We start from the raw sequence: 26,804 nt of genomic DNA, 5'->3' as shown, positions 1-26,804 counted from the left end.
CATACAATCCGTGCTCAGACAGTACATGTTGCAGCAATGAAGATGCGTTGATTGTGTTTGGTAATGTAATTTGCATCTTCAATAAGCTTTTTCTTGTCTAGTATAATAAGCATTACTTCAGTATATGAAGCCTGATATACATGCTACATTATAAAAGAACTTGTGAAAAGCTTTTTAAACATTTTTATTCCATATATTGGAAAGTAAACAAATTTGAATAGAAAGAAACAAACAAGGTTTTAAAAGTTTGAATAAAAAAAAGCTGTAAAATGATGGAGTACTGCTGTCACTTTCTCAGCCAGAATTATCCTTCAAGTGCAGGAAGGGGGGGAGCAGTCTTTACATGTGTATAAATGTCATACTGGGATCGGCAATTGAGCATAAAACTAAAGTTTGTAACACCCTGCCCCCCCCCCCAGTTAAGGATGCACTAGTTTTAAAACCCCTCCCTATATGAAAATCTGGACACGGGCCTGATTTTAATGTAATACAAAAAACCGTGGGGGTGCTGTCTATTTACATTTTTGCATGGACAACAAATGGAAGAAATTCAAGGCAACTGATAAGAAGCCCCCCACGCTTTTTTGTATTACATTAAAATTAAGTGTTTGGTCAACTACTATCATCCAAAGATTATTTTTCACTTTTTAGTTCATTTTGCTACGAAAGCGTGTTTTTTTTTTTTTTTTTTAGTTTCTTAAAGTATTATTTTATTTTCTTCTTTTTAGTTTAACTTGTTTTACGAAAAAATATCGATGTATGTGTGCGGAAATCATATCTACATTACTTTGAAAATTTGAGATGCATTTGAATAAAAGTTTTGTTCAACAATGGTCTGATTAGCAATGAATTTCCAAATGAAGGCTCACCTAAATTTTGGCATGAAATTAGTCAAAAACAATTATATTTCATGTTCTAATTACCTTGGAACATTGGAACAAATTTTGTCTGATGCAGAAAAATTAAAGGTTTTTATAGATATTTTTAAATAATTTTTGCGAGCATTTTTAATGTATTTTTTTTTTAATTTTTCCTTTTTCACATTGTTGGATTTATACCAAAATATTGATTAAAATTGGAGGAAATTAACAATTAAAAGAGTTAATTAACTAATTTGATCATAGAATATTGCATTGTCATCGGGTCTGAGGTCGCGTGCCAAATCTCAAAAGAATCCGATCGTAGGAAGTGGGCAATATTTGAGCTGCAAGATTCCGTTACAAGGTACATACATACATACATACAGGTGAAGCTAATAAAAGAGTGTTTAAAAGAGTTAATCAATTAATTTGATCATAGAATATTGCATTGTCATCGGGTCTGAGGTCGCGTGCCAAATCTCAAAAGAATCCGATCGCAGGAAGTGGGCAATATTTGAGCTGCAAGATTCCGTTACAAGGTACATACATACATACATACAGGTGAAGCTAATAAAAGAGTGTTAATAAAAGGCAAAGCAATGTATCGTATCGACAAATTAGGTAAATTGCAACTTCGATCAAACATAGCATCAATAAATAAAATGAAAAATAATCGGCGAGATTTAAAAAGTGCAAAGTGTAGTGCCTATTAAAAGAAAAATACCGTACAGAAAGATTGGGAAAATATAGTTCAAAGTTGAAAAATTTCCCCAGGACCTCTCTTATCATGATCGTAAAATTTCCCTCGTCACGTGGAAAAACCCCTTTAAACTATTTCTTAGGTGTATTTGAATCGATTCACATTTCTTCATGTTAAGTATTTGTAACGCCAAAACTTACTTCACTTGGCTTGGTGACGTTTTTATTTTCTACCTGCACAAAAATAGAGAAATAAGGTTTAGGTCGTCATCATGTTTGCTCACTTTCGTGATTTTGAATTTTACTAGAACTTTTAATTTTTAAGCATTTTTATTATACTTGGCCTGATTGTCGCGGAAAAATCTGAGGCTTGGTTTTGATTATATCTCTGCATCTAGACCACTTAGAGACTTTTGGATTTCACTAAATGATTTGCTTAATCTTAAGGTACAACTTAGAGCTGAAAAATTAAAATTCTAAAATAAAAGTAATATTTCAGTTAGGATGGAAAACAGCAAATTTCATGTAATTTCCCCATTAAATGTTTAAACAACAATAATGTTAAAAGCAATCATAATGAAAATTTTGAATCAAGGTTTCTCTGAAGCAAACATGAAATTAGCAAGCATTAATCCTAGAGAGGAACAAGGATTGAATTTTAGTTCCAACTGGTTAAATTTTTAGACACGTATATAGGTTTTTTTCCTTTTAGTACCGAGCATTTAATATGAAAAAATAAGGTAAAGTTTTGTGAGGGTAAAGCTATTCTATTTCTGGAATACATTTACACTAAAAAGAATAATATAACAGAGTTTTTTTTTTAAATACCAAGCACTTTTCATAATACACTGAAAAGGACAAAATAACTTTTCTGGATCAGAAAGGACAATTTAAGAATTCCTAGTGTTCAAAAATTCCAAGAAAATGACACCACAAACGAAGAAAAGTGCGGTTCTAGTCATTTCAAACCAAACTTTCCCAATAAGAAAAATATGTATGTTTCAACACTCAAAGTTATGATTGAAAGCTAGATAATGATAAGAGAGAGAAATTCTCTTCATGACTTGAGCCGCACTTTTCTTCGTTTGTGGTGTCATTTTCTTGAAATTTTCGAAAATTACAGGAATTCTTAAATTGTCTTTTCTAACACAGAAAAGTTATTTGGTCCTTTTGAGTGCATTATGAAAAGTGCTTGGTATTTTTTAAAAAAATCTGTTTTGATTAATGTCTCTATATGCTTATTCAATAAAATACTTAACATTTTTTTTTTTTTTTTGGTTATTTGACTCGAACTTTTCACATTATTTGTGAATGAATCACATTGCTTGTGTTCGTATCCGGCGGAATATTTTACATTTAAATGAGAAGTTTAATTTCTCGGTAGTTTCTATTTTGATGGTACTTTAAGCCTTGTTGAACGGCTTATTTTGTTTAAAAGGCCGTTAAAAATACAAGTGTGTTAGTTTTTATGTAACTTTTACCATACATGGCGGCAATTAATACAATATGTATCTTTAGCTTTACTAATAATAAAGCTGAATGTCTCTGCGTCTGGATCTCCCTTACGCGCATAGCGCCTAGACCGTTCGACCGATTTTCATGAAATTTTGCACAAAATCAGTTCGTAGTTCGTTATCACGTGACGTCACCAGTAACAGACAAGGGTCCAATATCAGACAGTCGTGTTTGGATTTAAAATAATAAGAATTTTAGATGGGTAAAACCGATGTTGTTGCGACCCATGAATACGGTGTAACCATCTAGTGTTATCAGCGTGAATTTTATGAGCCAGTTGGTATTTATACAAGCCACTGGTGGAAGGTTATGAGCAGCCACCACGAGGTCTGCCGGTGTTTCACGTTCATTTAAATTTAATAAGGATTTGAATCCAAAAATAAAGAACTTTTGGGTCAATCCATAGAAATGTCATCTTCAACCTCAGAAACTTTTTCCCACAAAGCTTTAGTTGTGACCTATCATTTCATTCAGCATACTTTCTAGTACATAAATCCAGTAACAGTTTGCAAAAATTTCATTCGGTGTTTTTCTTATGGCTGTAAACGTGCGAGGTTGTAGAAAAGGCTTAGCATGTGCAAAAAACATGCGTCTACGTTTTCTTGTGCAATGTAAAGATTTTTGCAAATTTTTAAAAGAACTATATTTATTCGAAATGATTAGATGTTGGCCCAATAAAATTGACTGTTCTTTTTGCATACATTATAAGATAAGTATTTTAATTAGTTTGGTTATTTCACTGAAAATATTTAAGTTACGTTAGTCACGAAAACGTACTATTTTCTGCTTAAAAACTAAACCAGATGATTGAACCAAACAGCACTTGGTATTTTCTTACATCTGTGTCATATCTACTTAAAAAGTACAAAATATTTATTTTAGTATCAGTAGATATAAAATAATTAGTGTGACTAACGTAACATTGGAGCTGTGACTAACGTAACAGTTTGCATGTGAATAACGTAACATTCTAAAAATGACTGCTAATACTTAAAACTTATTTAATTTGATGTACATTTTCATGAACAATTTTGAATATGTAGGCATTCTATATTGATTAAAAATATAAAGGGTGAAAAATACAAGTAATATTACATTGTAGACCTTCTGTTTACTTAGAAAAATACTTTTTTAAAGGTCTTTAAAAAAAATACTTCCAATTTAAAGAATTATTAAAAAAGAAAAAAGAGGAGTGAAGCAAAATGAGTACTCTGCTGAATGTGCATTCAGCACAAGAATCCAATTTTAAGAATTAAGATAATAGAAATACAGTCTTAACAAAGGAGAATGTCTCTATTTTTTAGAAAATACATCTCCACCTATTATTAAAATGAAGTAATGGCTGCTCGTTGGAAAACATTTGAAGATGTTACATGATACAGTGACAATAAGCGCTTCTGCCATATATTTCAGAAAATGCAAGAATGATCATTTAGAAATTCAAACATTTGCGGTGATATCTGGAATTAAAATGCATTCTGCAAAAACGTTCGATTTTTTTTTTTTCAATATTACATTTTAATTCAAATTTATGCACAACACTATTCGTTCGATGAATCAGTAAACCTTAAAAAATAATATGCCATTGAAAAGTACTACGGAGTTTCTTATGACGATAACTAGTATATCGGCAAAATACTAGAATTCGGTGAAACTATCAACTTGCATAAAGTTAATTTTTTTAAAAGAGAGATATTTAGATTTAGTTAGCCCAAAATGATGTTATTCAGTTTGTAAAAGCAGTTTTTTTATTTGTTTATTTTTTTTTCGCACATTCAAATTCAGTTAATTGAACTGAATCCTTCCATTCAATTTCTTACACTAATATAGAAAAAGCGTAAAGAAAGAACCATAATGCAACACAAAGAAGGTGCCCAAAAAGTGTAAAAGTAATATAAGAGCAAGAGATTAATTACAAAAAGTTTTTTATTTGCATTCATCGCTTGTTATTCGATGGTTACGTTAGTCACGTTACGTTAGTCACACACAGTTTTTCGTAAAAGTACTATTAAGGGCCAAAAAAGATTCATCTATAATAAATCTGTAGTACATTTTTAAAAATAGATTGTTTACCTCTTGCAAATATATCGACCAATTTTAAATGCCTGCGTAAGTTTCAGAAAAAATTTCCTCGTAACATAAGCATTGTGTCTCAGGGTTGCAAAAATGTTACGTTAGTCACGATGACTTTTTTGGTGAAAAAACACCTGCCAGCGCTTATTTTTCTTCAAATTCTCGGTAGAAATAAAAAATAGTCACCTTGTACATTTTAAATCTGCATATTAAACCAAAACACATTTATTTTTACTCCCGGTGTAAGTAAAAAGAGTTTGAAAATCAGTTGCGAATGTTACGTTAGTCACTGTGGAATGACCCTTTTGCACATTTTTGAAGAGAAAATGGGAATTCTGTCCATTACTCATCCTTTCCTCATCCTATCTGTTACTGAGTATCATCAAAACTGTCGGTGTCTGTTAGTGGGGGTTAGATCTTTATTCGAAATTGAGCAAATAACAACGATAAAATTAATAACAACGATAAAATTTAAAATTTTACCCCCCCCCCCCCCCCCGACTGAGTCGCAACTGTAGAATTAAGAGGGAAAATTGAAAATCCTTCTAAAAGCCTTATGTTATTAAAAATCAATGTCAGATATTTTATTTGCTATTAAATAGAAACTGGCAACAGATAAAAATTTTAAACCATTGCGTTTTATTTCCTTGTCGGCCAAAAATGAATTCGGTTATCAATCGCATGAATAAAGGCTTAGCCGTTATTAAAATCTGCTTTAAAAAATACGAAATAATTCGAATTCTATGAAACATAGAAGTTCCAAACACATTCTATCAGACGCGAAAAAAAATTCTCTTTACTTCGGTATTAAATTTAAAAATTTTTAACTGCGCTTTCGCTGCAAAAATTGCGAAAAACCTTTTAGAGGTTTTTAATTAATACCTTCGTTAATTAATGTCATCCAAAGATGCAACCTAGCTAAGAACACTCTCGATCAACTCTCCTTTCGAACTTTTTTTTTCCCTCATCCGTTTAGGCGTTCGAGTGCTACAGACAGACACACAGATACACATATACAGACACGTAAAACTTATAACCCCCTTCCTTTGCAGGCCTGCGCCAAGCCTCATCGGCGCCGTCGTGCAAATGACTTTTGAGTGCCTTTACGCCGTAACGTTAGGGGAAAATATAGTTAACACTTGCTGTGAGTTTTGTAGACAAATGTAAAATGGAAAAAAATACTTTTGGCATTTAATTTATCAAACGAAAAACAATGCGTAAATTTTTAATTTTGGAACACAGAGTATGTTTTTAGTTCATATTTCGATGTTGTTTTGAGTAAAGGCAGATGTAAGGGAGGGGCAATCTAAATTAACTTTTGAAACCTGACTTTTTCTCTTGGAAGCCTTGCATTGAGCTAGCTGCTGTTAAAAAAGAGATGGCCAGTTTCAGTTAATCAAAGCATTTTCCCCCAACAGTTTAAAAAAAAAAAATCTTGGAATTTGATTAAAATAATCATTGCTTATTTTAGTCGAATAAGTACTTTTAAAAAAATGGGAAAATGCTATCGTGCAGCTTAAACTTCTAATAACTGATATACTGTCCAGAAAGAAAGATGTCTACTTCTGGACTTCATATTGATCAATATTTAGTTTGTTTCTGAAGTATATGTTTCAAAATGCAGAAAATTGAAAAACTCACTTTACCGAGATAGTGGGGTTTTTTCAAATATGCCTGCCCGAAAAAAAACCGGACAGGCATTTTCGGACTGAGCCTGGGTTGACGAATACTGCCTTTGATGTGCTAATGCGTTTTTGGAAAAATAAAATATTTTTAGCATCAAAGTTAATGCCGCCCTAAATATCTCTCTAATCTCTAATTGATAAATAATTATTCGAAGTTTTGTGCCTGTCAAAACATGACAACGGAGTCCTGAATAGATTTCTAAATTGAAGTAGAGGATATTCTCCTTTAAAATCTGAAACTGAAGTCATTTCCAGTAAAATAAAAAACTCTAACGAACCGTTACAAAAGGCACTGAACTTAATACCTAAAACCAATGCATAATCTCTCCAAACCAATGCTAATTTTTTTTTAATTAAAATTTTAATCCACAAATAGTTAAAGTAATAAAAAGGGGGGGGGGAGGGCAATAGAACCGAATAATTATGGTCAAGTCGTTACTTTTCGGAACTAAAAAGTTAAACTAAATTATTGCCTACAATGTATACAATGTATAAATATTACGCACATCCAAATATGCAAACTGTGCTTATCTTATTTTTTTTATGTGCGACAACAAGAAGCAGTAGAACTACCACGAACAATTGTTAAAAATCACAAAAAGGCGCAATGATATAATACAACATATTCACCACAAGAACCAAAATGGGGAAGAACAAATATCTTGCGCCTCGTATGCTCAATCTTGTGTACTATAGACATGCCGAAACAGCTTTCCTGGCTCCACATCAGGAAGGAAAATGCTAATGTATACTTGTTTTCATTGTAAAAGACTGCTTTTGAATAGCATATGTTTAGACACAACAAGGCACTAATTTTTCCCTTTAGATTCGTCGTAGCGAGACAGATTAATTGTTTCAATGAGCAGAAAACTTCGTCGCCGCCATTAGATATAGAGACGAATTCAATTTTACTCTTTTGGTTAGATATTTTTTCCCTTCATTTGGAGCATTTTTGATTGGTAGAGTTCGGCGCCTTTTTGGCTCTGGCGCCATCGTGCGTAGCACGACCTTGCACATAGGGACGGCGCGGCCCTGTTCCTTTGTGTGTCGGGAGTTGAAAATAGAGTTAACTTATTCAGAGGATCCAGAAGCAGTCAAACGTTGGATGAGATGTAGTTTCATGAGAGAAAAATAGTTTTAAAAGTCTAAACAGATTAAAAGGCTCAGAAAATTGAGTTGGGCTGAGAAAATTTAAGCATGTCTGTTACTAGTGCCGTTACCCTAGCAGTGAGCACCTCGAAGCGATTTTTCGAAAATTCAATTTTTTTCTTCTTCTATTCCAATTTTAAGAACAGTTTACCGAGCGAATTATCCTCACATGGAATACATTAAATTATCATAACGTGGGCCCATAATATGGGCGGAAAAATTAACATAGCAAATTGGGGGAAAATTCATCACCCATTAATATACAGGCGAACCAAATGACCTTTTAATTTTCTACTACGTACAAAGCCGTGCGGGTACCACAAATGAAAAATGATCGCCAAGATTAAAGATGTGCCAAGTGATAACTAATAACCTATAACTGAAAAGTTCCTAGCATTTTTGGAAATTTAAGACAAAATTAATTTAAATGACATCGAAAGCATACCGTTCCCCTCTCGAAAAGAAAAGCAATTGGCATTTTTTTTCTTAATACATAAAAAACATTTTAGCTGAATTAGAAGACAATGAGTTTATTTATTTGAACGTAATAGTTTAAATTGATCAGATTATTGGTCTTCAATTATTATTACTCCCATTATTTCGATTAAGGACTGTTTCGCGGTTCTGTTGTGAAAATATGCTGCAAAATTCATCACTAACAGTGAGCTCTTTTGGTTGAATGGAGTTGTCAAGTACTGCATCACAGTCATTTGGAGAAGAATTGGAATTGGGGTAAAATGATGTCGTTCGAAAATAATTCCTTTCTTCAAATCTGTTTAAGTTTTCGCTAAAATTATGATTCACTGATTGGTTTTTAAACTCGATACCTTCTTCATCCTTCATCAAAGGCTTCGGAGTGTGATGTTCTTCTGGATGATAAGGATCAAAAGTTTGATATGTTGACAATTCAGAGGTGCGCGGATATATAGTATATGGCACTGTATGGTGTTGGTTATCTCCTCTATTTTGCACTGGTTGGCTGCTGTTGATTCTTCTAATTTTGTTCCGAGCGTTATTTAAACCATCCAAGCTTAAGTGTGATTTTCCGTATTTTTCTTTTAAAATATGCCGTATATCCATTAACCCTTGATACAAAGTTTTATTCATTTTTTCTAGATTCTTCACGTAATTTGTGTTTTCACATGCATCTCCTTCTCTATTTATGTTCAAATCGCAATCATAAACGTCCCGTTCCCAAAATTCCCAAGCTGATTTTTTTCGAACAACTGTATTAACTGTATTCACCTCGTCACTAGATTGTGCTTTGATCTTTAACAAAGCTATGTGATTTGTGAGTACTTGATTCTTCTTCATTTCCGTTTCCAACTCTTTTTTTAATTCTGTTACTTCTTCTAGAGCTTTGCAGTACTTTTTTGACATTTCTTGAAGCAAACCTTGGGTTAATTGTAGCTTCTCTTCCACATCTTCAGAATCATGTTTTTTCAACTCGCGACATTTGTTAGACGCCCTTGCTTTCACATTTTGGGATCGAATAGATGGTATTTCTTGTTTTGTAACCGTTTGTTTTACATCATGGTCCTTGTTACATTTTGTCCTAAAAATGTCATCGTCTTGCCTCTTTTTAGCCGTATTCCTTAAATAGTTTGGGTAATTTTTTGATGATTTATTAGTTTTTTTGTTGTTTTCTGGACAGTCTTCTTCGAGTTCGCAAGATCGAACAAAAACGCCATGGTTGCGCTCGCATTTGAAATATCTTCTCCCATCTACGGTGCCATTGATGCGTCCTTTAGGCTCGTCCAAACTAACTCCAATCCATAATCCTCTGGCTGTGTGGATTTTTCCAACGTATGCAACTTTACCAGTGGCGTCTTTACCCAAGACCCTGACTCTGTCGCCAATTTCAAAGGACCCCATAGAAGACATGCGAATCGAATGGATTTGATTGAAATAACTTTTGCAAACAAAACAAAACCGTAATTTAAATGAAATTAGAGTTGCCAATCTGGTGAAAGTTAAGTACTTTTTAAAGCGCGAAAAATAAATTTGCTGAAAATGCTGTATAGGTCTGCCTCAATCGAGTACGTAAAGTTGAATAAGTGACACATTTTGGAAACCCGAAGAAAAAAAAAACTTTCGAATTTTCAAAATTAATTTGAATTTTGAAATTTTGAATTCAAATTATGTTTTTTGCAATCACGAGTAGCGACAAGACCCTACTCAATGGAGTTATTGTTTCTAGAAACGGCTTCTATCCCCCCAAGACTGCCCTTCCTCTTGGGCGGTTACGAGTGTATATTTGTGTATGTGTAGGCTTGTGTGTGTGCGTAGACCTGTGTATGCACGTTGGCGTGTGTGTATGTGTGTAAAGGCGCGGGTGTGTATGTGTCTGAGTGTGCGTGTGTCTAGTACAGTGATTCCCAACCTTTTTAACCTGGCGACCCCTTTTTCACCAACTAAACAGCCTGCGACCCCCTATGTGTCCCCCACATATATGTGTGTGTGAGTGATTTGCGCATATTTTAGGTACATAATAACTCAATGTGCTTGAGCTATTTTATTTTTGCTTAATGGGAGTAAAATACGATGATTGTAGAAATCGAAAAAAAAAAAAGAAAGGTTACTATAATGTTAAACATACATTTCGACACTTTCAAAATTCTTGCATCCTAGCATTGCCTGTGGCGAATGCACGGTTTGATTTCCGGAGGAGCTCAGTTCATAAAAATCTTACATAGTTTTAGTTTCTCGAACTTTCAAATAATGGCATTTTCTTTTAACAAGGCTGTCGCGAGGTCAAAAAAATAGGAAAGAAGGTGTTTGGCAGCATTTTTCAATTTTTTTCTTTCAAACACATAGCAAGAGAGAGTGCGAGTCCTGATTTTTGCTTGCCGGGGGAGGGAATTGCAGTATAGGGGATATTTCGATAATTGGGAATTTGCCGCGGTCGTCTCATTTTTGACGTAAATAATTTTACTTTGGTAACCCTGCTGATTTATAGTAACACTAGTCGACCCGGGCGGAACTCCGCACTGTGCTTCGAATCGTTTCATAAGGCATTTCGCTCTTTGAAAATTTTAAAGAAAGAACATTATGAAGAAAAACCGAAAAAAAGTAAGCCTCGTTAAATACAACGTTGTGATAATTTGATCATCGCTCACCTTTTGGTTGTACGTATTTTCAATGTAAACATAAATACCATTAAAAGTGTGGCTGAGTAGTGACTCGTGAAAAAGCAATAATTGTGCATGTGAAAAAAATGTTGTGGCAAATACAGTCTTGCCCATGTGAGCATTTGACGGAAAAAAAAAGAAACATTAAAGAGATATTTATTGGCCCGGATTAGAATTGGCGCCATTCTGATTAACAGCCCGACACCCCAACAAACCTAGCAATTGCGCCTTCCTTTTCGAAAGCTATTCATTGAAGGAATGCGTAGTAAAAAACAGCAAAAAAGCTTTTTGCCGAAAAAGAAATAATAAGATCATGCTTCTATGTTTTGTCATTAACCAGCATGATACGATTTAAAATTATTCGTAAAGCATGGAATTTGATTAAAGAATGACGAAGATCTCACGTAGCAATTGAAACAAACATTCTAGAGAAGTAATAAATTAGATTGAAATTAAGTGTTTTTATCTTTGAATATTGAACTATTTCACATAGAAGGTTACTTTAACCGTTATGGCTTAAATGCACGCACATGATTCTCCTTTAATCAAACACTTGAAATTCAAAACCAAAACCAGTTGAACTGAGTCCGTTTTTTTAGTGTAATTTTTCGAACGTAGACAAAATGTTTTTTTTTTTTTTTCAGCCGAAAACAGAGGAGTAGAAAATGATTTCTTACATTGAAGTTGATAATAATTTTAATGTTTTATATCGCATTCGCGCGAATAAAAAATTAAAGGTTTACTGGGTGAAACTCGTAGTTTTAATTTGGCGTAGTATTTTTTCACTAGTCGACCCGTGCGGAACTCCGCACTGTACTTCGAATCGTTTCATAAGGCATTTCGCTCTTTAAAAATTTCAAAGAAAGAATATTATGAAGAAAAACCGAAAAAAGTAAACGGAAAAAAGTAAGCGCACAAGAGAAGGCATGTAATTTGAAGACATCAGTAACAAAACCTCGTTAAATACAACGTTGTGATAATTTGATTATCGCTCCCCTTTTGGTTGTACGTATTTTCAATGCAAATATAAATATCATTAAAAGTGTGGCTGAGTGACACGTGAAAAATCAGTAATTTTGCATGTGAAAAATCAGGTTGTGGGAAATACAGTCTGCCCATGTGAGCATCTGACGGAAAAAAAGGAAACATTAAAGAGATATTTATTGGCACGGATTCGAACTGGCGCCATTCTGATTAACAGTACGACGCTCCAACAAACCTAGCAACTGTGCCTTCCTTTTCGAATGCTATTCATTGAAGGAATGCGTAATAAAACACAGTAAAAAAGTTTTTCACCGAAAAAATATAATAAGATCATGCTTCTATGTTTTGTCATTAACCAGCATGATACGATTTAAAATTATTCGAAAAGCATGGAATTCGATTAAAGAATGACGAAGATCTCACGTAGCAATTGAAACGAACATTCTAGAGAAGTAATAAATTAGATTGAAAATAAGTGTTTTTATTTTTGAATATTCAACAATTTCCCATAGCAGGCTTCTTTAACCTGTAGAGCTTAAAATCCCGCACTTGTTTTTCTTTTAATCGAACACTTAAAATTCAAAACCAAAACCAGTTGAACTGAGCCCGTTTTTTAAGTGTAATTTTTCGAAAGTAGACAAAATGTTTTTTTTTTTTTTTCAGCCGAAAACAGAGGAGTAGAAAATGATTTCTTACTAATGAAGTTGATAATAATTTTAATGTTTTATATCGTATTCGAATAAATAATTAAAGATTTACTGGTTGAAACGCGTAGTTTTAATTTGGCGTAGTATTTTTTCATTTGTACAAAAGTTCGAACACTGCTATTAGAAAAATCTACATTTCAGCATACAATGAAAATATTTTTCTGCACAAAAAGGATTCCCTTGAGGTATAACTAATATTTTTTTATGCTTACATTATGCTCAGTGGTCTAGACGGAGTCAAAGCTTTAAAAAAAGGGAAGAAAACCTTTCGATTAGCAGTCAACTTATAGCCTGCATAAAGGAGTAGAAACACCAAATAGCAATCCCACTGCATTTATTTTATTACGAGTGTTATCTGTTGTATGTTATGAGTACATGCAATGCGAAATATTACTGTAAATTTGCTATTATATCGGACAGCCCGAACTGGCCCGAAGTTCAGACAGTTTATAGCCGAATGCCCTACCGAAAAAAAAAAAACCACAGGTAATTTTAATTTTTTTTCTTGCCGAGAAGTGTTTTTATTTTTGAAAATTTTTACAATTTGTTATCGCAGGCTGTTTGAACCGTTATGACTTAGATGGCAGCACGTGTTCATCATTTAACAGCATGGTTAAAATACGAAATAATTTGAACTAAGTTCTTTTTTAAGCGTAGCTTTTCAAATGTAGTAAAAATGTGATACGCTATTTGTTTTTTTGCAAAAAGAAGAAAAATATGTGTATTACCCTTTAAATTGAGGTAGTAATTTTTTTATTTGTACAAAGAGTCAAAAACTCATTAGAAGAATCTATATTTCAACATACGATTTATTATATTTTACTGAACAAAAAAAATTCCAATGTAGTCTGAAATCTTAAACCTGATACTTATATTTTCGCTTACATTATGCTTTAATTTGCTTCCCGGAGTTAAAGCTTAAAAAAAAAAAAAAACCTTACAATCGAGTATCAATTTAGCTCCGTGTTGCATCAAGTGTTCATAACAGTTAGGAGCGTTTCTACCTCATGTATTCCCTCATGTTTGTTATTCATTGTTCATCTAATGCGTGATATTTTTCTAATTTTTTGATGCAGATTGTCCGGACGTGGGCCCGAACACGCATTCTCCTGGTTACCAGTCCAACGCTCTGCTGAGCAAGCTATTCAGCTCTGTCGGTAACAGTGCAAGTTAAAGTTATAAATTTAACCGAAAACCTCATTCTGGTTCATTAAAACAGGTTTTTTTTGCCCGAAAAAACAATTTTTAGACCGTGGGTCTATTTTTCGTCAGTAGCCTGCACGATAAGCTTTAAAATAAGGTGTAAATCAAAGAAATCGATCAAGAATTGAGGAAAATCTCGCGTAGAAATAAAAAACAGGCTACAGAAATAATATATAAGGACTAGTCGACCCGTGCGGAACTCCGCACTGTGCTTCGAATCGTTTCATAAGGTATTTCGCTCTTTAAGAATTTCAAAGGAAGAACCGAAAAAAAAGTAAGCGCAGAAGAGAAGGCATGTAATTTAAAGACATCAGTAACAAAACCTCGTTAAATACAACGTTGTGATAATTTGATCATCGCTCACCTTTTGGTCGTACATATTTTCAATTCAAACATAAAAATCATTAAAAGTGTGGCTGAGTAGTGACTCGTGAAAAAGCAATAATTGTGCATGTAAAAAAACAGGTTGTAGCAAATACAGTCCTGCCTGTGTGAGCATCTGACGGGAAAAAAAGAAATATTAAAGAGATATTTATTGGCACGGATTCGAATTGGCGCCTTTCTGATTAACAGCCCGACACCCCAACAAACCTAGCAATTGCGCCTTCCTTTTCGAAAGCTATTCATTGAAGGAATGCGTAGTAAAAAACAGCAAAAAAAGCTTTTTGCCAAAAAAAAATAATAGTAATAATAAGATCATGCTTCTATGTTTTGTCATTAACCAGCATGATACGATTTAAAATTATTCGAAAAGCATGGAATTCGATTAAAGAATGACGAAGATCTCACGTAGCAATTGAAACGAACATTCTAGAGAAGTAATAAATTAGATTGAAAATAAGTGTTTTTATCTTTGAATATTGAACTATTTCACATAGAAGGTTGCTTTAACAGCTACGGTTTAAATGCCAGCACATGTTTCTCTTTTAATCGAACACTTAAAATTCAAAACCAAAACCAGTTGAACTGGATCCGTTTTTTAACTGCAATTTTTCGAACGTAGACAAAATGTATTTTTTTTTCAGCAGAAAGCAGAGGAGTAGAAAATGATTTCTTGCTAATGAAGTCGATAATAATTTTAATGCTTTATATCGTATTCGCGCGAATAAAAAATTAAAGGTTTACTGGGTGAAACTCGTTGTTTTAATTTGGCGTAGTATTTTTTCATTTGTACAAAAGGTCGAACACTGCTATTAGAAACATCTGCATTTCAGCATACAATGAAAATGTTTTTCTGCACAAAAAGAATTTCCTTTAGGTAAATCTAATACTTGTTTATGCTTTCATTATGCTGAGTGATCTGGATGTAGTCAAAGCTTAAAAAAAAAGGAAGAACATTCTTCGATTAACAGTCAACTTATCCGAATGATAACTGTAGCCTGCATAAAGGAGTCGAAACACCAAGTAGCATTCCCACTGCATTTATTTTATTACGTTTGTATGTTATGAGTACATGTAATGCGTAATACTAATATAAATTTGAAATTCTTTCCGACAGCCCAAACTTGCCCGAAGTTCAGATAGTTTATAGCCGAACGCTCTACCGAAAAAAACTTATCAATTTAACCGAACAATTAAGTCCAGTGCTTTTAAGCTTTATTAAAATATGAACACACACACAGGCTTTTTTTTTTTTTTTTTTTTGCCGAAAGCGACGTAAAAAATGGAAAACTGCATTAGAACTTTGCTTTTAAAAAATGCATAAGAACTACAGGCAGCATCAAGGTTTTGAAACAGCAAAGGGCGTTTTCGAAAACTTGATTTTTCGACCGTAAGTCTATTTTTCTTCATTAGCCAGCCTGATAAGTTTTAAAATGAGAAGGGAATAATATATAAGATAAGATATTGAAGAAACATTTTTTTTATTCTTGAAAATTTTTGCAATTTGTTACCGCAGGCTGCTTGAACCGTTATGACTTAGATGGCAGCACGTGTTCATCATTTAACAGCACGGTTAAAATACAAAATAAATTGAACTATGCTCTTTTTTAAGCGTAGCTTTTCGAATGTAGTAAAAATGTGATAAGCTATTTGTTTTTTTTTTTTTTTGAAAAAAGAAGAAAAAATATATATTTTACCCTTCAAACTGAGGTAGTAATTTTTTTACTTGTACAAAGAGTCAAAAACTCATTAGAAGAATCTATATTTCAATATACGATTTATTATTTTTTTCTCAACAAAAAACAATTCTATTGTAGTCTGAAATCTTAAACCTGTTACTTATATTTTCGCTTACATTATGCTTTAATTTTCTTACCAGAGCCAAAGCTTAAAAAAAAAAACGTACAATTCCGAAGTAATTTAGCACAAAGTCACTTCAAGTTTTCATATCAGCAATTAGCGTTTCCCTCTCATTCATCTTATTCCTTCATAGTTGTTATTCACTTAATTAAGTGCTCATGTACTGCGCGATATTTCTCTAATTTTTTGTTGCAGACTGTTCGGACGTGGGCCCGAACACGCATTCTCCTGGTTACGAAGAGATCGCTCTGCCGATCAAGCTATTCAGCTCTGTCGGTCATAGCGCAAATTAAAGTTATAAGTTTAACCGAAAACCTCATTCTGGTTCTTTAAAACAGGTTTTTCGGCTGAGAAAAACAATTTTTAGACCGTGGGTCTATTTTTCGTCAGTAGCCAGCACCATAAGCTTTAAAATAAGGCGTAAATCAAAGAAATCGATCAAGAATTGAGGAAAATCTGGCGTAGAAACCAAAAACAGGCTACAGAAATAATATATAAGGATTATGTGAATAGATGTTTCGGATCTCTTCGTTTTGATTTGCAAAGAAAAATACTTCTCGCGCAGGCGCTGGAGCCAAAAATTGACGCCAATGAAGAAAGATCGCCAGATTCCCAATTATCGAAATATCCCCGCAGTATATAAACGGATCGGGAAGAGAGGTTCAATGACTTTTATGAACGGTTCAGCTCGGAGAATGCAGAGCATCCTGGCGAATGCAGAATTTCGTCTTTGGACAGCTAAGGCCATAAAAATATTATATTAGCCTTTATGCCTCCAACTTTCATTGAAGTGAATGAATGCATAACCTCTTAACAAGGCCTTCGCGATATCGAAAAATTGGGGGGAGAGCGTTTCTTAGCCACTGAATTTTTATCAAACTTATATATAACGAAAGAGAGAGAGAGAGAGAGTCCATATCTTTGCTTGAAGGAGGGGGGGGGGGGATGGTGTCATTACTAGCCATTGATACGCGCAGTCAAATTAGAGGAATTGCCTTACGTAAGCGGAGAAAGAGATTTAACAATATGAACCTACAGTCGTAAGTGCAACATTCACGAAGGTCCTCAACCGGAAAATGCTCGAAATTTTAGTTCTAAAATTACAGTTTGCATGACAACTGGCAATGTTAGTAGGAGGAGATTTTTATGAATGGTTCAAACTCAAAGATTCTGCCTTTGAGATGTCTTGAAATTGTCCTGAAGAGTAAATTTGAGACGATTTTTAACGATATGGGAGGGGAAGAAGGATCGGGGTTGCTCTCAAGTTTTTTGAAAATGAAAAGAATCTGTCCTAAATAAGCTCAGTTGTAGGCTATCTTTGTTGAAGTTAAGGAAAGAGAAGGGGTTCGGGTAACCCATCCCACGAGAATTTTTTGAATTTGAACTCCTAAAAACGCAATTATAAGCCCTCTTTGTAAACATTAGATTTGGACTCGGAGCCTCTCCCTCAGAGTTTTTTCGACATGAAGTTGCAAAAAGGAAATTTTAGACGAGTTTTGATAATGTGGGAGGAGAGAGGACTGGGGATACTCCCAAGGAAATTTTTGGAAATTTGAATCCAAAAAAATAATAGTAAATAATCTTTGATGACAAAACGAAATGTTTGAAGACTTAAAGTTTTAGAAGATTAGACTTAGAAATTTAAGTTTTAAAAACGAAAGTTCATATCATCTTTAATCATGTGAATGGGACAGTAGGCTTCTGGAATTAAAATCCCAAAAACCCATTTCTTAGCTATTTTTGATGAAGGTGGAGAACGGGAGGAATTTCGGGACTCTTCCCGGAATATTTCAAAAAATAAGGGGGCTCACTGCATCTCAGCTGACATTAATCTGAAATCAAATTCTACTTGAATTTAGTCAAAGCATCAATTAATCCTCCTCCACCCCTACGTTCTCAGATTTATTTTTGTTTGAGTTTAAAATTTTGACAGTCATTTAAATTTAAAAGTTCTATTTTTTAAGAAAAATTCCGCTATATAATTTGTAAAAAACGCATGAGAAAACTAAAAAAACCCTCAAACTCAACGTAGGGTGGAGGTTTTTTATATGCAGAATGTGTGTAAAAAAATTGAAATGGATAGATCAATTGGTTTTAAAATGGGAGTGAGCACCGACTTTGACAAAGTGGTTTTGAAAAAAACGTGTTTAAAGTTTTAGAAGCTAAAATGCATCAATTCCTACTCTATAGAAGACAGTCCCTGTATCAGCTTCGATTTCCTAAATCTTTTATTTTTTCATTATTTATTTATGTTATATTTAACTAACCCCAAGCAAGCGGCACTGACATTCTGAACGTCCGCAGCTGTCAGAACAGCTGCATTCTTTGGTAGCTGTCGAAGCTAGTTTGAACGAGCAGAGACTGAATGCTTGATAATTTTGAGAATTTTGCTCGAAACGACTTGAAATTTTGGAAATATATTTTTAAATGTTTAACTACAAAACGAAACAAAAAAGAAAAAAGCACTTTTTTGAAACGTCAAAATCCTATTCCCCCCCCCCCAAACTGTTAAGTTACCGGATCCAGTTCAGCCTTGTCACAATAAAGCTTTTCCCTGCATTTCAAACATTACCGAAACACATTATCAAATTACCATGCCGTGGCGCGAGTTTCATTGTTAATGACGTCAGGAGCGCTACTCGATCATTGGCTATTATATTTATGAGGATTATATACTATGTTAAAAATGATTTATTAAGATCTATTACTCATTCATTTATTTTCATTCTTTTATTAAATGTTTCATGGTATTGTTCTGCACGATGCTATTTCAGTGCATATTATCTTTACTTCCCACTCAATATGCGTCCGTTTCATTTCTCTCGAAAAAATATATTTGCTCCAAGTATCTTTTACTTTGCTCGTTTTGCTTATGTCTACAACATAAGGTAATAATATTTCTTTCAGTTCTACTTTCAACGCGTTTAATTTACGATTCAAAAAGAACCCTTGGTTTCCTGTTTTATTGTACTTAAATTTTGAAGAAATATGTAAAGGTTTTAAAGCGGCCAGTTGATTCTTCATATAACTGTTTTGTAGATTAACATTCTGATGTTTCAGATAGCATAAGGACTCGTTCATATCTTGCAATTTAGAATGAATAAGCTTAACGTACAAGGGGCAATTATTTTTACATAACGGCATAAGAGCTTCTGAATCAGTTTGTGTATTTTTATCCTCGGCGGGTATAACAGCATTTCGAAGCTCAAGTTCTTTCTTTCGTAACGCTTCAGTAAAACGTGTAAGTTCCGACTCGCAAACAAGAATTCTTTTTCGTTGGTTGTCAATCACATTTTTGCGTTCTGCTTTCACGTTCTTTGCTAAAGAATAAATTGATGATGTTTGGTCAGTGTTAATGGTACGTACGATCACACTTTCACCATCTTGCACTGATTTTTGAAGGGCACTAATATCTGTAACTTTCATCTGCAGTGTTTCAACCAGCGTATTTAGAATTGAAGATTCTGCATTATTAATTTCTCCATCTTCACTCATCGCAACATCCGCCATTTCACAAAGACTGTTTGTTGCGACTTGCAGTGAGTTTAGTAAAGATTTCATCAGAAACATCGAATCAGCATTTAATGATAATACTACGCATGGCTCATCACTTTGAAGCCATCTTGAAATACATAATACACATTTGTTGATTTTTTCAGTTTGAGTGAGTATTATTTTTATCTCATTTGCCAAAGCTGGAGGTAAAGTTTTTCCTGTACATAGTGTCTTAATGCATTTGCAAATTGCACTCACAGATTTAGCAGAAATATGAAATGAATGCGGAAATTTATCAAAATCAGTGCTTGTTTTGGATTTGCAGAGTTCTTGAAATGTATTTAATGTGTTTGATAATTTGGTTAAATTTGATTTACAATCTATTTCATTTTTGCAAAAACTTTCTAAGCACTTATCGATTTCTGAAAGTTTTGCTTCAAAAACATCGAAATGTTTGGCTAAGTCTAGGAATAATGAAGCTCTTTCATTGCTTGCATCACAAATAATGCTTAAAATGTTCTCAACTTCGTAAAGTCTTACCATAAGTTTCGAACAGAAAGATAATGACCATACATCACACATGCTTAATGCATGATTGGAGATATATTTGGAGTCTATCTGCTTAGTCAGTAGATTAATTGTTTTGATGATTTTCAATAAGAGAACTTTCGATTGAATAGCCTTATATATTCTTCTTTCCCCGTAAAGACACTCTGGAAGAAATGGGCTTAGTGAATTTAGTAATTCTTTAGCCATTTCTTCATCAATCTTCAATTTCTCTTCTAAAATAACATTTTTCCGGCTTCTCTTATTATTAATATCAAGTAACAGTTTCAGTTTTTCAGCCTTTCTGACGGCATTCTTTTTGTCCAGAATTGTTTTCTGTAGCGTTAGACACAAGTCGAAGTTTTCTTTTCGAAATTGAGAAGTTAGATCCTTATATTGCTCAATAATGTAATCACGTTCCTTCAAGATGTAACGTCCTTGTTCCAACGACGTTATAGTCAGGTGAAGTTTTGTTATTAGCTCTTGTAGTTCTTCCCTATCTTGAAATATGATTTCTTGCATAACTTGTTCTAGTTCAGTACTTATTTCCAGCTCCTCTTCAATTTCGTCGATCTTGCGATATAAATTTATGATATCTTGCTCGTATCTTGTATTGCGGTCAATCACGTCAAAAACTACTTCATCAGCAGTCATCAAGTCATCTATACTCTGAAATAGGTCATTAATTTCGTCTTCACGCATTTCAATCTCGTGTAATAAGTTTATCCTCGTCAATTCCAAAGACTCGGTTATTTTTAAATTATTTTCTAAAAGTTGTTTGGCTTCTTTTGTTTGTTCCCTTTGATCAAAGTAATATTCTCTCAGCTTCAATAAAGCCGCATTGAGTACCCTATTTTTCTCTTTCAGTTCCTTGATGTAATGTTTAGCTGGTAATTCGTCTATTTTCTGGATTTCCATCTCTTCTTTTTTGACATCCAGTTCCAATGCAAGGTTCTCACATCGTTCCTCACATTCCCTCAACTGAAAGAGGAGTTGTTCGTTATTTGCTTCAGCAATTTCCTTTTCTATGATGACATGCTCTGCAAGATGCATGAATTTCTGTAGATTTTTCTCCAAAAATATTCTCCTTTTTTCTGATTTTTGTAAAGCCAAGTTAATTTTTCTGTTATAACCTTTAAGATAGTTTAGTTCAACCTCCTTGTTCTTCAATTCCGTATCGAAAGAGCTTGCAATCTCCAACATCCTGTAGTGGTCCTTGCAATATGTATTAGCTGCTTGATGCATAGCTTCCAGCTGCTCCGCAAGAACATTATTATTTTCAACAACTTCAAAAAGTTTTCGGTCTTTCATAATCAAAACAGCCTTAAAATCTAGCATGTTATTATTTATATTCATAAACTGTATGCATGAGTGGAAATTGTTTTCTGTGATGGGCATAACTGCCTGGGATCGTGAACGAGTAACATGCTGAGCGCTTCTTGGAATTATAGAAGCATTATGCATGTCCAGGTGAACTTCCTTCTTCAATTGGTGTCGTCGTACGAAGACTCCATGATGGTTTGGACATCCAAAGTAATACACTCCGTCGACGGTGCCATCGTTTTTTCCCTTTGCGTCGTCTAAAACGACACCATACCAAACTCCATCAGCAAAATGGGTCTCACCTATATAACCTACCACGCCTGTAACATTTCTCACCAGGACATTTACCCTATCTCCTTTACTTATATAATCCATTATTGAATTTTGAATTACAATTAAGTATGCAGAATAATTTTTGTTCAGAGTGTTGCTAGTGCAATTGAAAATATTGAATGCTTAATGAGCAAGCAGTACTATTATCAACAGAACTGATTGAGTTGTTGCCAACGCATTGATTTTAAAAATGACAAAATAAAAATTTGAGCGGGTGGTTGTAGAGTTACGGAAACGCAGTGCTAAATAAGACATACGGCCCCTATATATATTTATATGTAAAGGCTCTAATCTCTCTCATAATCGTCAGCGAATCAAGTGCGGCCATGATTAAAACTAGATCAGTGTAGAGCTGTAACTATAGTTGGGCAAACCTAGAGCCGCTATATAGATAGGCCGAAGCATCAGCTTAAGTTTAGCCATTTTGGATCGGACTTTTCATTCGGACATTCAACTAAAAATAACATCCAATTATAAAATAAACACTGATTTTAAGTACTTAAGTAATTGAGTAGGTTTAGTTTTAAATACTTTAGCGTTTTGTTAAATTAGTGTTTGAACTCAGGATTTGGTGGGTTGTCAGTTACGTTAGGTTGTAGTTAATAGGAAGACCCGACTTCAAATGGTTATTAAAAATTATGAGATCGTATATAATTAGTTAGGTATTAAAATAATTCATTGTATAGTAATTAAAATCAGTGTTTATTTTAAAATTCGGTGTTTATTTTAGTTTATTTTTGTACTGGAATTGTAAAATAAATTTAATTTATACGTTTGGGTATAAATCAAATATATAAATATATAAATATATGATATGGATAATATTCATAATCATATGAAAGTATGACCAATTATTTTTTACTTTTTGGTTCCTCTTTGTTTTTTGAAGTCGATTCTTTTTTTATTTGAAAATGATTTATTTTTTGCTTTTAATTGGTGTAAATATAAAATAAGTACGTAGGGTAGAGTATGTGGTACACTCCTTACGTATATCTCGAGTGAGAAAGCGTCAAGCACAGGAGTCTAAAAAGAGTTAAGATGAGCAAAATAGAGAAAGAAATAGAGCCTAGCGTCTCGGAGACTTCCGAAGACTATGAAGAAAGGCTTGTTCAAATACGCAATAATTTACAAAGAAAATTGTCTTCATCATCAGTTTCACTTTATTAAAGTATGCTTTCCGAAAAAAAAAAAAAAAACCACGAGTCACTAAAAAACAACAGAAACCGCTTTAACTTTGAACATAGAATTTGAAGAGTTTTCTTGATGTTTCAAGGATCCCAGCTTCAGATATGATCTGATGACCATGGGATCACCTGGGAAGTATATACCTTTTCAAGTGAGAAAAAAAAAATCCCAAATTCGTCTATGCGTGTTTGAGTTCACAGGGGACATACATAAAACGATTCCGACGAGTTGTGGACGCCTTTTTTGAAATCGGTAAAAAAAAAGTTAATGCGCATGACATTTTATACGATTGGCACTAAAAACTAATCTTTGTTTCTCTCCAGGATTTATTTGTGCGCTAATTTAGATAGAACCATTTGAAGATCAATGGTTTTCCTAACTATTTTATATTTCACAATAATAAAAAAAAAGTCACATTTCTCTTTACTCGGCCCCGTTATAGATCAACACCACTCTAGAAACAGAGTATCTACTGTGATGTTGTATATATGAAGATCAAAATGTGTCTAAATATTGTTCAAGACAAGATTCCTCCGTCGAAAAAATGCATCGTTCACTTCAAAATTACGCGACCTGTGACGTGTCAAAAGCTGGTCTACGTAGCCACAACGCGTATCAAATTTAAAGTTTTTTAGATTTCTCCGAGACCCCACATCAGGGCCAGACAGCATTAACGTGGGACCATCTGGAAAGTATACGTTTACAAACAAAAAAAGATTTTTTCAAATCGGTCCAGTATTTTTGGAGAAATATGAAAACATACATAAGAAGCCGCAAGACGGAATCATAACCTCCTTTTCTGAAGTCGGTTAAAAAGATACAAGTAGTGGACCATTACACAGGAAATCAGATATTTTGCCCCGCAAGTGACAGTTTTATATTTTACGCCAAAAGTAATATTTTAAAAGTGTAACAAACAAAGATTTTCTATAATTGAGAAACGACACACACACGTGTCATTTCTTAGGCAAAAAAAAAAGACCTTTTACCCGTTTTGAAACGAAATACAGATGTGTCACGTGCGGGACAAAATGTCTGCTTTTTCGTGGAATGGCCCTTCGGGGTCCCTATGTCATGTGGGCCCCTGGCAATGCGTCCCAAATTTGGAACTCAAAATTGTTGCCTAATATTTTTGTATTTGTTTAACAAGGTCATTTGAAATTGGAGTAGGTACATTAAGTGTCTTTTAAACAAATACACGATATAAACACTTCCTGACTCCAATATAACGAAGATGATTTCATTTACAAAACATATTTGCATCAACTCGTAAGTTTCAACCTTTTATATTTACAGTATCTCCATGAAATAGCAACCATTTTATTTTTTATTCAATAATTATAAAATGTTGCCACTCATTTTTAACTTAATTATAAACTTGATGATGCAAAAATCGATGTGGGCAAGGCAACCTTACAGTGCCCAATGAAAATGGATATTTTGATGCTTGCTTGTTATTTTTAACCGACTTCAAAAAGGAGGCGGTTATTAGTTCATACCGTATGTACGTGTTTTTTTTTTTTTTTTTTTTTTTTTTTTTTGTCCACTCACAGCGTCTCACCTAGAGAAACGATTTTGATGATTCTTTTTTCAATGGATAGGGGATGGCTCAACTTAGGTTCCATTACTTTGTTTGACCATATTTGTCCTTTAGAAAAAAAGTTGTGGGCAAAAAACAACAAATTTCATGCAATGTCCCTATTAAATGATTAAATTTAAAACCCATTGTTATGAAAGTTTGGTGCCATACGACAGTAACATTAATTCGCAACTCCAACGAACTATAGGGGGCACTGAAGTCACTGTCTAATGGAGGAATTGAAAACTAAAACAAACGCACATGGTAACGAAGAAAATGCTAAAAGTGTTGTGATTTTTGTTCGTACGTATGATTTTTTCGCTTTATTCTTTTTAAATTAATTTTCAAAGTCTTGTTGATATTCTGACCCACGTAGAAAGAAATGAGAATTCAAGAAGCATTACTAAACGTCAAACATTAATGCAAAGTACGTAGTTCATAGTTCTAAGCAGCCATTTTCACGATGTTGAATTCGATATTTATCAATTCTTGATAAAACTAAATAATAATTGTGGCCTGACAAGAATAACAATTAATGCTAGAAAATTTAATATGACATTACAAATTATTACCAAAAGAAGATGATACTTCTTTGCTTTGCTTTGGCTAGCACTTGTTTTCCATTTGTAGCTGAGTTATTTCTCTTGTGAATTCCCGAATCAGTTAATTTAAAAATTTTCTGTTTCGATTTTTCTAATTTCTGAGTTACGATTTAATTGTGTCATGTTATGCAAATCATCAACAAAATTCTCACGGATATATGGTGGTAGTTTTCTTTTCAGTTGATTGACAATTATTTCTTTTTACTTATCGAATTCTGTAATCTTACTACCATTTTATTCCACTCATGATAAAAATTGAAAATGGTTTAACTAAAAACGCGAAATCTCGCCAAGGCTACTTTGTTCGCACAATACCAAAACTATAACCCTAAACAAATTTGGCGATACCTTTCAGCTGAGAATAAAAGGAATAAAGTAAATTCTTTCTCGGTTAAACATTTTTCATTTTGTTCTATGATAATATATTCAAGAAAATATTTTGCATACTGTCCATTCCAACTAAATGCTGCTGTAAAATATGGTAAGTTTAATTAATTTAAGATAAATTTTTACCTTGTATAACGTTATCCAAGTTTGTTAATCCAGTATTTTCGCTTTTACCAATTATTAAGGAAATAATGAAAACTAACATTATTTTGAGAAGCTCGAGAATACTACTAAGTGACGAATTAATTTCTGTAGCTGAAAGCAAACTAAGACACATCGATTGCGTTAATAAATACTCAGAACAAACTGCCTGTGTTTACGTCAACAGACACACGTGGAACGCTTCATTTGCAGTTTTGTAAATCACCGCAAGATAGCGTATTCGAGCGCTGGAGTTCCGAATAATAATTGTAATGATAATTTTGAATGAAGGCTTCTCTGAAGCAAGCACAAAGTTTCTTCGGGGGGATATTTCGATAATAATCGGGAATCTGGCGCTGGCGTCTCATTTTTGGCGTAAATAATTTTATTTTGGAAACCTTTCTGATTTATAGTAACCCTATGTGAATTATCGAAATCTTCCCTTCTTCAGTGCTATTGCTCCATAGTGGGGGTAAACCTAACCTGGAAGCGAGGTGATGCAGTGATTAGGATCTGCTTAGCCTTCACAATGCTACCATTAGGTTTGCCTCAACTACACACACAGTAGTATTTTTTTCGTTATCATCTATGCCAATAACAAATGATGGGGGCTAGGTAAGAAAATACAGAATTGCATCATGAGCAACTTAAATGCTGTGAAATGTAAATTAGTTAGGAAAAACGTAATACTTAAATGGTTATAATTAAATTAACTACACATTAATTCCAAAGAGGAACAAAGATAAGTTTTTAGTGCCAATCGCTTAAAGTTTAACGCGTGTTTATATATATATATATATATGTATATATATATATATATATATATATTAGTATGGAGCATTTTTATGAAAAAAATAAGGTGAAGTTTTGTGATGGTAACTTCTTACTATTTCTGAAATACCTACATTTACACTAAAAAGAATGAAATAAAAAAAATTTGAAAAAAAAATAGAACCGACTTCAAAA

The 26,804-nt window shown here is 33.5% G+C and overlaps 1 protein-coding gene across 1 annotated transcript; it reads right to left on the bottom strand.

Annotated features, from left to right (window-relative positions):
• Window positions 1-14: 14 nt before the first annotated feature.
• LOC129216490 (uncharacterized) lies at window positions 15-21,986 on the bottom strand. The gene is made up of 4 exons (XM_054850708.1): window positions 20,572-21,986; window positions 9,227-9,893; window positions 1,761-1,793; window positions 15-143 (listed from the first exon to the last, which is right to left on the bottom strand). Exons 1-4 carry the CDS (start codon window positions 21,984-21,986, stop codon window positions 15-17), a joined length of 2,244 nt encoding a protein of 747 aa, XP_054706683.1.
• Between the last annotated feature and the right edge of the window lie 4,818 nt (window positions 21,987-26,804).

The sequence above is a fragment of the Uloborus diversus genome, chromosome 1 (assembly GCF_026930045.1).
Source record: "Uloborus diversus isolate 005 chromosome 1, Udiv.v.3.1, whole genome shotgun sequence".
In the NCBI taxonomy this organism is placed as follows: Eukaryota; Metazoa; Arthropoda; class Arachnida; order Araneae; family Uloboridae; genus Uloborus; species Uloborus diversus.
The sequence above is the reverse complement of the archived record's forward strand: the minus strand, read 5'-3'. Positions and strand labels throughout refer to the sequence as shown.

Coding starts and splice junctions, on each gene's coding strand:
- LOC129216490 (XM_054850708.1), bottom strand. CDS start 21,986: ATGGATTATATAAGTAAAGGAGATAGGGTAAATGTCCTGGTGAGAAAT. Junction 9,894..20,571: donor AAGGCTGAAAAACTGAAACT/GTTACTTGATAT, acceptor TGTTTGCAAAAG/TTATTTCAATCAAATCCATT. Junction 1,794..9,226: donor AAGCACAATCTAGTGACGAG/GTGAATACAGTT, acceptor ATTTTTGTGCAG/GTAGAAAATAAAAACGTCAC.